Source organism: Cebidichthys violaceus, unplaced genomic scaffold (assembly GCF_023349555.1).
Source record: "Cebidichthys violaceus isolate CVI_PGR_0920_01 unplaced genomic scaffold, fCebVio1.0.p SCAF_11, whole genome shotgun sequence".
Lineage (NCBI taxonomy): Eukaryota > Metazoa > Chordata > Actinopteri > Perciformes > Stichaeidae > Cebidichthys > Cebidichthys violaceus.
Genome location: NW_027176274.1, coordinates 9,517,487 through 9,529,605, shown reverse-complemented (window position 1 = coordinate 9,529,605; position 12,119 = coordinate 9,517,487). Strand labels below are relative to the sequence as shown.

At 42.0% G+C, this 12,119-nt stretch overlaps 1 protein-coding gene across 6 annotated transcripts in view; it reads left to right on the top strand.

The window, feature by feature from the left end:
- LOC137867313 (bromodomain adjacent to zinc finger domain protein 2B-like) overlaps positions 1 to 12,119 on the top strand; it is a 46,749-nt gene that overhangs the window by 32,876 nt on the left and 1,754 nt on the right. For 2 of the 6 annotated variants that reach the window (XM_068703889.1, XM_068703873.1), the window contains 25 exons: positions 720 to 828; positions 964 to 1,065; positions 1,526 to 1,736; positions 2,224 to 2,316; positions 2,389 to 2,450; positions 2,763 to 2,828; positions 3,693 to 3,758; positions 4,093 to 4,137; positions 4,408 to 4,434; positions 5,433 to 5,498; positions 5,701 to 5,841; positions 6,432 to 6,686; positions 7,175 to 7,398; positions 7,805 to 7,879; positions 8,044 to 8,278; positions 8,389 to 8,451; positions 8,544 to 8,688; positions 8,806 to 9,467; positions 9,600 to 9,888; positions 10,059 to 10,214; positions 10,366 to 10,520; positions 10,704 to 10,909; positions 11,120 to 11,252; positions 11,579 to 11,725; positions 11,819 to 12,108. In XM_068703889.1, coding sequence (XP_068559990.1) covers positions 720 to 828; positions 964 to 1,065; positions 1,526 to 1,736; positions 2,224 to 2,316; positions 2,389 to 2,450; positions 2,763 to 2,828; positions 3,693 to 3,758; positions 4,093 to 4,137; positions 4,408 to 4,434; positions 5,433 to 5,498; positions 5,701 to 5,841; positions 6,432 to 6,686; positions 7,175 to 7,398; positions 7,805 to 7,879; positions 8,044 to 8,278; positions 8,389 to 8,451; positions 8,544 to 8,688; positions 8,806 to 9,467; positions 9,600 to 9,888; positions 10,059 to 10,214; positions 10,366 to 10,520; positions 10,704 to 10,909; positions 11,120 to 11,252; positions 11,579 to 11,725; positions 11,819 to 12,108 — 4,023 coding nt within the window. Of the gene's footprint in view, positions 1 to 719; positions 829 to 963; positions 1,066 to 1,525; positions 1,737 to 2,223; positions 2,451 to 2,762; positions 2,829 to 3,692; positions 3,759 to 4,092; positions 4,138 to 4,407; positions 4,441 to 5,432; positions 5,499 to 5,700; positions 5,842 to 6,431; positions 6,687 to 7,174; positions 7,399 to 7,804; positions 7,880 to 8,043; positions 8,279 to 8,388; positions 8,452 to 8,543; positions 8,689 to 8,805; positions 9,468 to 9,599; positions 9,889 to 10,058; positions 10,215 to 10,365; positions 10,521 to 10,703; positions 10,910 to 11,119; positions 11,253 to 11,578; positions 11,726 to 11,818; positions 12,109 to 12,119 lie in introns of all 6 variants that reach the window. The other 4 variants (XM_068703849.1, XM_068703880.1, XM_068703865.1 and 1 more) reach the window with 3 other exon arrangements.

Sequence of the window (12,119 nt, the reverse complement as noted above, 5' to 3'; positions counted from 1 at the left end):
ATATGAAACCGGGCAAGAATGCAGCAATAACCCTCAGGCAACTTTATCAGGGTAAATACTGTAAATGTTACTGTAAAACAAAAAAAAGCACCACTAGAGTTCCTGATTTGAGAACAGTGACGTCTTCATCAAGAGCTATATAAGAGTAGACCACAAAAAACATCCTTTTAGGGGCCTTTAAAAACTCCAGTCTTGAGCAGTAGGCAGGAAATGAAATGAGGCCCAGCACTCCAGCATCAAGGGGTTAATTGCACACAGCCTCAACACAGACATGCAACATTAGTAGCCCCCTGCCCACAAATTCTGCAGCCTTGGATCAGAGCGCCTTTCATCTTCTAGGGATGTTTTTCATCAGCAGGTTCACAGGAAACAGAGGCCATAAGTCTGGATATTAACCCCTTCTCTGTGTGGGATAACAGCCTCCATGTCTTGTGTATAAGCCATGGCTGCTCTCCAGCGGAGCTCATGGGAACTGAGGGGTAGCCCCACTTGGTGCATGGTCATTTAGTAGTGTGATTACTGGAAGGGTCAGAGGAAGACAAGGCCACAGACTACACGACTGTACAGACATCATGTACATAGTTTCTCTCCTTATTTGGTTGCTGTTGTGAACAAGAGGATGATGTGTACTGTATCTGTCCCAATATTAACACTACAGCAATCAGTCTGTCATTGTTTCAACTATATGGTAGTGCATGTGCTATTTATTTGTTTTTCAGGTGGCAGAGAGAGACCCGTATCAGGACTGTGGCGGGTCGTCTACAAGGAGAGGTTGCTTACTTTGCTCCATGTGGGAAGAAGCTGCGTCAGTATCCCGATGTTATGAAGGTAAACCTACAATGTTTAACTATGTCTTATTGAATGTAGCTTTAAAGCCTTAAATGATTGCATATGCTCACTGCGTCAGTTAATATGGCTGAAATGTACTTCTTTAAATAATATGCATTATTCATTTGTCTGCAGTACTTACTTCGAAATGGAATAGCTGAAATCTCCCGAGACAATTTCAGCTTCAGTACAAAAATTCAAGTTGGTGACTTCTATGAAGCCAGAGAAGGACCAGAGGTAATTCTTTCTACTTCTTTTTGTGTTCGATATTTAGTTTCATCGCTGAAGGATGTCGACATTGATTATGAACAAATATGTAATTCAATCACAGATGGAAAAGTAAAATAATGTATAATATAATGTAATATATTATATTTTATGAAATGAAAAAGTTATTTGACATATGTTTTAAGTATGAAGAATAGTACCGCTGTTGTCTAAATGCATGACGCATTCTGAGGCATGTTGTGTACTCCCTACACAGCCTCAACGCTGTAGCTTTAAGTACTTAAGCCTTTCAACATGAAAATCCATAAATTAAAACATTGGGTAGAGATGGACTTTATTTCAGACTCAGGGTCCAGAAAGACTTTTTTAATTAATTTTTTTATAGGTACTGAGATAGTAGATAATCAGGGAAGCCATTTTTGTTTGGTTTGTTGGTTTCAGTGTCTTTCTTCTCCGTCTGACAAACCAGGGTTTACAGTGGTTCTTGCTGGCAGAGGAGGAGATCGCTCCCAGTATCATAGCGATGGATGGGAGGCGCAGCCGTTGCGCACAGTCTGAGCGGCAGTCGATAGGTGATGACACTGGGGACAGCCGATGGAAGACCCATCCTCTTAATATCGATGAAAATAACTTCCAAGATGTCAGTGATGCGAAGCTGCTACGCAAACTGGAGGCTCAAGGTCAGTTAACATCCCAGAAAACTGTCAGCAGCACCTGGTCAAGAGAAAATCAACCATGAAACACAAACAACTATTGGCTATGTATTGTATCATTTATGGTTATTTGGGGCTGGTGATAAAGTGATCACTTCATTATATTTCCAGCTAAACTTCAAAGGAGTTTAATAGTTCATGTAGAGCTTATTAGCAGAACCATTCCCAATGTAAAATATCAATGGTGAATGTTTTGTCATCATATCCTTAAAATCAAGCTGTAATGGGTTAATGATAGAAACCATCTAGGAGGAGACAGCAATATGGATTTCTCAATGGGCCACAATGTCATTATTGCACATAAACACAGTGGCTTGTTGCAAAGACTCCTGGCACTTTCTTTGGAGGTTGTTCAGAGGGATTTGGGGAATTGTAAGAGTATCTGTGCGTCACTTTTTCCTTCAAGTTTTTAAAAGGGTCTGTGATTTCAGTAACATATTTCATTATGTTGCAGAAATAGCTCGACAGGCAGCTCAGATCAAAATGATGAGGAAACTTGAGAAGCAGGCCATGGCACAAGCGGCCAAGGAGGCAAGGAAGCAACGAGGTAAACGCCAAACTACAAGTCACACTTACATCATAATGCTGTGTGCAAGCCTAATTTGTCTGTGTCTTCCAGCATTAATGGCTGCAGAGGAGAGACGGAAAAAGAGGGAGCAGATGAAGATTATTAAACAGCAAGTAAGGACTTTCCTTTGCATGCATTGTTTAATTTTCCATTAAAAAAAAGCTTAATAACCATCTGCAGCTGCTCTGTTAATATGCATGGTATGTGTGCTCCAAGGTAAAAAAAAAAAAAAAAAAAAGGTTTTAAGCTCAGTCGAATTGCTTTTAAAATTCTGCAAGGAAGTTGCTATCCTTCTAAATGCTGCACCTTTCTCGTCTGCAAAGACCCACTGTACTTCTTCACCCCCCCCTACCCTCCTCCGCCACTCTATAACATGCATGACTTAACAGTTAATTCATTTGATCTTGCCCTCATCCTTTTACCAGGAGAAGATCAAGCGCATTCAGCAAATTCGTATGGAGAAAGAACTCCGTGCACAGCAAATTCTCGAGGTTCGTCCTGAAAGTTATTGCAGAAACATTCTAAAACACTTCCTTTCTGCTGTTGATAGGATTTTTTTTTTTTCTTTTTAAACCCAACCAAAGGCTATTCCTAAATTATGTGGCCCCACTTTTAGTCACATCCAGTGAGTACATGTGACTAATGCCTAATTGGTTTTTTGAAAAAGTGCCATTGAATATGAAAATCTCCTCAAACCATGATGGAGCTTAATACAAAATACAGTATTTCATTAAGTAAGAGGTGGCCCAGAGTTTACCATGGCTAGGTGAAATACCTATTTTGCATTCTCTCACTAATAGCAGCTGCGAAGTATTTTAGCTTTTATAAATCAAATTTTAGTTGACACGCTTGGCAAGCAGCTCATAACAGGATTTGGTTGTGGCTGTAATTACTGATAGAATTTTGCTTAATTTATTCTCACTGCCTGCTGGTGTTTCATAATAACTGCAACCATTTTGTCTTTCACTGTTAATGGGAGGACATAATCATCTCATTGCACAGGAATTCAATATGTTAGATGTGACTTTATCAGTGAGCCGCTGACTATTTAGCTTTCTGTGGAATATTTTCCATTGAAGAAAAGAAACAAACCATGGCAAACATATACATAATGTTAAGAACAAAACTTAATTTGTTTTTTCAAACCAGATTTATATTTATTTCATCATTTAAGATCATTTTCCATGTCTTTTTTTTATTATTTTCACTTGATGATTTTAATTAAGATAATTATCTTTACATTTTCATTAATCAGAGTTTACTGCCCCAATGAAATGTGTATTTATTCCAAGCTTTTCTGTGGTGTAAGTACTGTATGTCTTTTAAATTGATATATTGTTCCTCCTTACGTACAGGCAAAAAGAAAGAAGAAAGAAGAAGCGGCCAATGCCAAAATAATGGAGGCTGAGAAGCGAAACAAGGTGCGCCAGATCAGCATGCTCCCTTGTTCAGCTGACTCCCATTCTTTTTCCCTTACTTGTCTGCACTATGATGTTTTTGCTCCATTGAGCTGCTCGTCAGTGCGAAAGATATTTTCCTTGTCTAAGTTAATCACTGTGATAAAAAGAGGTTTGATCTTCTCCTTGCGTTCTTCATGGATCTGTGAAATGTTATCAACCAATGAAGTCTAGGGGCCTGGAACTTTAGCATGATGTTGTTCAATAAAGTATGTATACACATTTTAAAATTATGTAATTATGTAATTTTTTGTGTATTTGTTTTAGTTTATAATTGACTTTGTCTTTTTTGTTAAAGGAGAAGGAGATACGAAGACTCCAAGCTGTCATACTGAAGCACCAGGTATTTTTTTATTTTTGTATTATCAAGACCAAATTATACCAAAGCCATTCTTACTGTGTTTAAACTCAATGTCTTGGAGATGGTCTCTGACTAAAGATCATTCTCTGTAGCCTAATGGAATCATTTTGTACAATGCATCTTATCAAATTATGCTTTGAGGTTCTCATGGGTGTATTTTTTATTTTACTTTACTATAGTTTGGATTTTTCTGGCATTTATTTTCTTGTGTAATTTTCTATTTCTTAATACTTTGCAAACTCTTTCTACCAGGAGTTGGAGAGACATAGACTAGATATGGTATGGGTATGTTTGTTTCTGTACATTTAACAACCTATTGTGAACGTGTTGTGATAAATGGTTGCCATCAAAGTGTAGCATTGGCTGCAGTCATACTACATCCTTCTGCATGGCTTTTCCAGAACCGTGCACTCCATACGTCTGCGCTATTTGTCTCTCAAAGAAAACACATCCATTATCTGGCCAATACGATTAAAAACAGAAAATATAACAGGGTGCAGAGCACACACGCACTGTGATAGCCTATAGGAACATCAACTTCCTCTACATTGTTTTTATTTTGGATTGAATAAATGTAGGTCCTCAAAATAATTTTACTCTAAAGCGTGTGAGACAAATTTCTAATCTATTCTATCGCCTGAGAAAAATCAATAACCACTTATTGGCAGGGATTTACATCACTGAGTTAATGGAAACCAAATTCTTGTTTTTCCTCATTTGAGATTTAAATGTTTTATCATGGTTGTTCATTGGCCTCATTAAATGAGGCAATGATAGCATCGATGGACTCCACAGTTTAGTTTTCACAGTAAATAAAGAGTTGAAGTATAATCATTTTAATTTAATCTCCAGAATAGTTTTCTTATGACATTGTTCATAAATGATGTGCTTTGCTTGTCACTGTAACACTTAATATTTGCAGCTTATATGTCTAAACCTCTTGGCCTGTATCTTTCAGTCTGCCTTCTTGCCGACATGCTCAGATTAATAATGGCTGTTTCTAACTTATGCTTTGTGTGTGCATCACTACCCGCGATGTAGCTTTTCGTCTATCATTGTGCTCCATTTGGTTTACCTGTTATGTGTTGTTTTTTTTACACTTTACGTACGGTGCAATGTGCAACATTTTGATTGTGACAAATGGTGATTTGTGTTTCTTCTTCTACTGTGCATGTACTAGGTGTTCGTACTGTGTATTGCATACATGAGCCATTTTCCCTTCAAATAATAATATGAACTGTGAACAGAAAAGAAACTTTGTGTCTGTGCTCTGCCAGGAGAGGGAAAGACGCCGGCAGCACATGATGCTCATGAAGGCTGTGGAGGCCCGTAAGAAGGCAGAGGTGAGTAACACCTGATCCACTCACATCCCCACTCCTGTGTTCTGCCACACCGTTTCATTTTGTCTTCCCTCCCTTAGTAATTTAATTTTTTTGGATGATTCAACAGTGTGGTAATTGAGGTCATAGTTTGTGTTTTCCACCCTCTGTAATTCTGAGCACAACAGTCAGCAGCAGTGTCAGTAACACTCTCTGTTGGCTGCAGGAAAAAGCGCGTCTGAAGAAAGAGAAGAAGGATGAGAAACGGTTAAACAAGGAGAGGAAACTGCATCTCAGGAGACTGGAACTTGAAAAGGCGAAGGAGCTGAAGAAACCAAATGAAGACATGTGTTTAGCAGATCATAAGGTATTCACACACTGTGGCGCTGCTGGCAGATGAGAATGAGAGTCCATGTGTGTCAGCATGGATAGTCTCCATCTGTGGAATAGGTATGTGTGGAAAAGATTGGATTTTCCGACAGCAAAGGGATTTTTTGACATGTAAATCAATCAGTATAATCACTGTAGGAGCTATAGGCATGAAGATTAGAAATGCTCTTTGACAAATTTATGGTTTCATTGTTTCACTATCAGATCTACCAAAATAGATGTGCAATATCACTGAAAGCATCTGGAATAGATTAAAAAGAAAGCAGGTTTAAGTTAAAATACTGCCACCAAGTGGCTACTGGTGCCATAACACCAACTACAGTATTACTGATCTGCTACTTTATTCATAAGATTTATTTAACAGGACTTGACAGACCAACTAGTCTGAATCAAGTAACATCTGTACAGCGAGAAATTATTATTATTACTTAGTCTTTAAGATCATTTGGACACTTTTCTCACTAAATTGTCTTAATGTTGATTCTTTGTGTGCAGGACCTAGAAATAAGTTTTTGAGAGATGATAAATATTCCGTATTTTATTTTTGAAACTTTTATTACTCTGCAGCCACTTCCAGAGTTGTCCCGGATCCCTGGTCTGGTCTTACCGGGTAGTACCTTCTCTGAATGCCTGATGGTGCTGCAGTTTCTGCGCAGCTTTGGGAAGGTCCTGAGGCTAGACACAAATCCAAACGTGCTCAACCTAAGTGACCTTCAAGAGGGGTTGCTCAACACTGGGGACAGTATGGGGAAGGTGCAGGACTTGCTGGTGAACATGCTCTCCGTAGTTGTGTGTGATCCTGGTATACCTGCAGGTCACAAGGTGAGACTTTGTTGTTGAATTGCATATGGTTCCTGTTCTGTAATTTACATGTGTAAAAAGCACACACCTGCTATACATATTAAGCCAAAATTTGAATGCATTCCCCAAAGCTATTTGTCCATGCTGTGCCGTAGTGTGCAATCGTGTCTTTACCTTACAATGCATTATTACATGTAGCCGTATTAAGAGGCTGTCCCAGGCTGTGTGTACATTCAGTGAGACTGTCGACTAAAATATCATGTTTCATAATATCTGAACATCCTAAATGTGTCCGAGACACATCCCAGCGGTCACTCAAGCACTTAACGTTGCTTACTTTACAAAAAGATAATTGCTCAGAAGGATAATGTTTCTCATTGCGCTCTTAGGGATATACCCGTCACCTGTGCCCTGCTCTCATGGGTTACAGTATATAAAAAGGTCTAGTTGTTTGTTTAACACCACTGAACTCCCCCTTTTTTTTTTTTTAAACACCCTATTTCTATCAGCATAAGACCGCCTTGGGGGACCACCTGACTAATGTGGGGATCAACCGAGACAACGTGTCTGAGATCCTGCAGATCTACATGGAGGGTCACTGTGAACACACGCAGCTGGCTGCTCTGGCCCTCAGCCTCAGGACCAAAGCGTTTCAGGCCCACAGCCCCTCACAGAAGGCCTCCATGCTAGCATTCCTAGTCAATGAGCTCTGCTGCAGTAAGGCTGTGATCAGGTGAGTGTCCTCCCTCCTTCTGACCATTGATTTAGCTATTTATCGAATAAAGCTAAGTTGTGTAGCACTGTTAAGTTAATGAACTAAACTAACACTAAAATATATCCTGGGCATTCTAAGTCTGTACAAATAAATGTATCGTATTATATGTGCCTGAAGCAAACAAGTCAATCTCTGTGCCTGGAAAATATTGGCTTGTTTTATTCATTGAGGCAACCGTATTAATAGAAATAACAGAGGTACCAAAATTAATGACATTTCACAATGTTGCATCAAACTACATGTCATACATTTTTCAGCAGTACTGGTACCACCACAGCAGTGTGGTGCAAAGACATCATACTCTTTTTATAATGCAAAAAAGGTCACAGAAACATCTGTGTAAATATTGTCTGATACTTTACAGTGAGATCGACAGAAACATAGATCAAATTACCAACCTGAGGAAGGATAAGTGGGCTGTCGAGGGAAAACTTCGCAAGTGAGTACATGCATGATCTAAGCTGTTACTCAAAGACTCTGCTTACACTTGGAACATTTTCTGAATGAGATGGTGATGCTGAAATAATCTGGGTTTCTCAACTAGTCTGAATGTTACACAGATGTACACTCTAAAAGCTGACTGTCCATTTTTTGTCTTCAAAGACTGAGGAGCATCCACGCCAAGAAGACGGGGAAAAGGGACAGCAGTGTGGGGGGAGAGGACAGCCACACCTTTGTCATCCCCGCTGCCAGAAACAAATGCAAGAGGAAAGAAGGGGATAGCGAGGAGGAAGAGGACGAGGATGACACCAGTGAAGACCAAGGAGACGACGACGATGACGAGGAAGAAGAACTGGGGGGGAGGAAGGGGAAGAAAGCAGAGATATGTGAAGAAGAGGTCAGTGACGGCATGGTGCTTTTACCGGAGCCAGCGGCTTAAATCAGTGTTTGTTCTAGTAAATGTCAGCTGGTCCACTGGCCTCACGCTAATGAGATCTTTTCATCTAGGACGACAGTGTACACTCAGCCAGCATGGAGGAGCTGGAGAAACAGATAGAGAAAACATACAAGGTAGATTCAACCCTATGTTTGTTTCTCAGGTTTAATACATCAATGAATTCAATACCGCATAGTTCAACCTGCTGTACTCTCTGTCTCTCTAGCAACAGAGTCAGATCAGACAGAAGTTATTTGACTCGTCTCACTCACTGCGCTCCATGACGGTTGGACAGGACCGCTACAGGAGACGTTACTGGGTCCTTCCACAGTGTAGCGGCGTCTTTGTGGAGGGCATGGAGAGCGGTGAAGGTGCAAACCAAAACTGAGAGCTCAGAATTTGTTCACTTTTGTCCTTGTTAACCACCATGTACAGGATGGAATTTTTTTTGTGCACTTGTGCTGAGGTTACCTTTTCATGTTATTCAGGTTATGAAGAGACGGAGAAAGAGAGGAAAAGACAGAGGACTGCTGCGGTGATCAGTGTAAAAGAAGAACAGCAGGAAGAGACAAAGAAGCCAGTGGTCTCCAGCCCGGCACAGAGCACAGACGGCGATACAACCACACCGGAGGGCCAGCAGGACAAGGACAGTCTCAATCTGTTCCTCCAGAAACCCGGCTCCTTCTCAAAGCTCAGCAAACTCCTTGAAGTGGCCAAAATGGCTCGAGATTCAGACATCAACTCTCACTGCAGTCGTTCTGCTAAAGTCCCTACCACTGCATCTTATCCCTCATATCCTACCTCTCAGACAGCTACTAGTCAGCAGGGACTGATGGATAAATCAGATACTTCAGTGCTGTCTCTGCGTAGTGCCCCCCTGCTCAGTAGTCCCTGGATAACCTGCAGCCCTCAGTCTATCTTTCATGAGGACCAACTCTCCAAGATGCTGATGGAAAAGAGCAGCCAGTGGTTTAGCCTCTTGCCTCGCTCTCCTTGTGACGAGTCCTCGTTCTCCTCAGGCTCCAGCCCTCCAGACTCCTCCTCTCCCCGACAGACCGTCAGCACCGAATCCCCCTCCCCTGATCCCCTACCTACAGCCAGTTCCAGTGCTCCTGCTGGGATCAATAACATTCAGCCTTCTGTCTCTCAGGTTGGTTGATGGCAATAATCTCAGTCACAATTATTTCAGATCACACTGTGCTTTTTTAGAACACAAGTTGGAGTCATGTATGTGGAAGTAAAGTTTGATCATAATTTGAAGTGTGTGTATTTTTCCCCTTAGCAAGTAAAGTCTGGCATTCATCAAAGCAGGCTGACATGGTGCAACATGTCCAGCGCAGCGACAAGTCCCAGCATGCCCTTCTCTGGTGCTTCTCTACCCCCAATGCTGGATCTGGCCTCCCAACATGCAGAGGGTAATGGCAAAAAGGTCTTCTCCCTGGCAAATAACAACTCGTTCAACAAGAGTGAGACCCCAGAACGACAGAGTGACAAGCCCGAGTGTGCCTCGTTCCCTGCTGTGGAAGTGGCCAAGACCCAGGACTACCCTAGTCCTCAGCCCATCCCCGAGGGTAAGAACGGCTCACTGCCAGAATGCGTCAATGAGTCAAATATGCTGGAGTATTTACTGCCCAGACAGACGGTCACTCAGTTATACAACTTCTCTATGTTGCTGAAAATTAAACAATTTTGTGACAAGTTTTAAAATTGTGTGTGTGTGTGTGTGTGTGTGTGTTGGCAGAGATGCTGTGTGGCTGGTGGAGGGTGGCAGACACGGAGGGACTGCACAGTCTGGTCAAGGCCCTCCATAGCCGAGGCATCAGAGAGAAGGCCTTGCAGAAACAGATCCAAAAACATATGGAGTATACGAACCAGCTCTGTGCCAATAGCAAAGACGGTTAGTCCACATTTCCCCTGCTCTCTTTACGTCAACAGACGTGCAGTAATATAAAAAACATTATTGGTATTTGGTCGATTTACGTTGAATATAATAAGTTTGCTTTAAGTAGACAGTAGGTTGTAATTTCTGTTTGTATCTGTGGTGGTAGCGATTGATGTGGCAGAGCTGGAGAAGGGGGAGTTGCATGAGGAGACGGTGGAGGGTTGGTGTGTTGAGGAGCAGGCCATGGAGGTGGACATCAGCCTGCTGCAGCAAGTCGAGGGTCTGGAGAGGAAAGTCATATCTGCTAGCCTGCAGGTCAAGGTACGTGCAAATGAGCATCCTACTCTTTCATCTTCATACAGCCCATATGGATAATAAAACACTGGTTTCATTCAAATTAATTTTCATGAGTAATTCTCCAACGTATGCTTGTCCTTGACCAGTGTCCTCACTTTGTCTTGATGTTAATTACTGTGTCATCAAATGTAACAATGTCTCCCTCAGGGTTGGATGCATCCCGAGCCCCAGTCAGAGAGGGAGGATCTGATCTACCACGAGCACAAGCTCTTTACTTCCCCTGCTCCAGAGAAGAGAGGACAGAGAGAAACCAGCCAGGACGAACTCCCTGGCACGGTGGTGCGACGGCCCGACAATCCCCTTGATATAGCCGTCATCAGGCTGGCAGAGCTGGAGAGGAACATCGAGCGAAGGTACTGAGAGAGAAGAAGAAGAAGACCCTTTCAAGTACAACCTTTCAGATCAGACTGGATAATGTCACTGTACCTGCACCACACCATCCTCTAGTGGTGATGGTGAAGGGAAGGTTCATCCCACACAGATTCCATACACAGCTTCTGAAACAAGGGTTAATGGCTTTTATCATTCAGTTTGATAATGTGATCTCTGTGATCTCAAAACAGTGAGGAGGAGGCGGCACCGGGGATGAGGTTGTGGCGTAAAGCCCTCGGTGAAGTCCGCAGCTCAGCTCAGCTGTCACTCTGCATTCAGCAGCTGCAGAAATCCATTGCCTGGGAACGATCCATCATGAAAGTGGTTAGTGACACACTCTCTCCCATAATCACAGATTGTATAAATTATTGGTTTATGGATTTTTTTTTTTTTTAAGTACATAAACCTCTTGAAAGCAATCAAAGATAACACTATAAATCTGCGCAGCAGGGTTGTTGTTGTTAGGCAAAAGGTGAAAAGAAAAGAAATAGCAGCATCAATTTACAATACATCATTACGAGGCAGCAACCATATCAGATTACAATCAGTAACAAATCAACATCATTCAATGTGCCTGGCTGCACTGAAATGCATTAAAAATGATAGTTTTCATAGTGATGTATCTCACGACTACACTTTGTTGTTTCCAGCACTGCCAGCTCTGTCAAAGGGGGGATAATGAAGAGTTGCTCTTACTCTGTGATGGATGTGACAAAGGCTGCCACACTTACTGCCAGAAACCCAAGATCACTACAGTACCTGACGGCGACTGGTTTTGTCCCACTTGTGTAGCAAAGGTACACCAGCATGCCCTAATTCATCCAGTTAATTGATTTGATTATATGTTTTCTGTGTCTCTTCACCAGTCTCCTGTGTGTTTTGTCATTCAGGGGAGTGGTCAATCCCCCTGGAGTAGGAAGCAGCAGAGCCGAACAGCTGGAGGAGGGAAGAAAGGCAGTGAGGTAAAACGAAACAGTAAGCCATCTGTGGTAGGAGAGCTCATCAAAGACGAGGCTGCCAGCAGCAACAGCGTGCCAAAGAAAGGTACCAAGGAGTTCAAAAAGAGGAAAGGAGACGACAGCCCCCCCTGCTCCCAGGCCAGGCATGGCAGCCCCGTCTCCTGTGTGAAAAAAGCCAAAACGACCAAAGACAGCAACACAAATGGGCTGACGATGTGCCGGTACACATGAT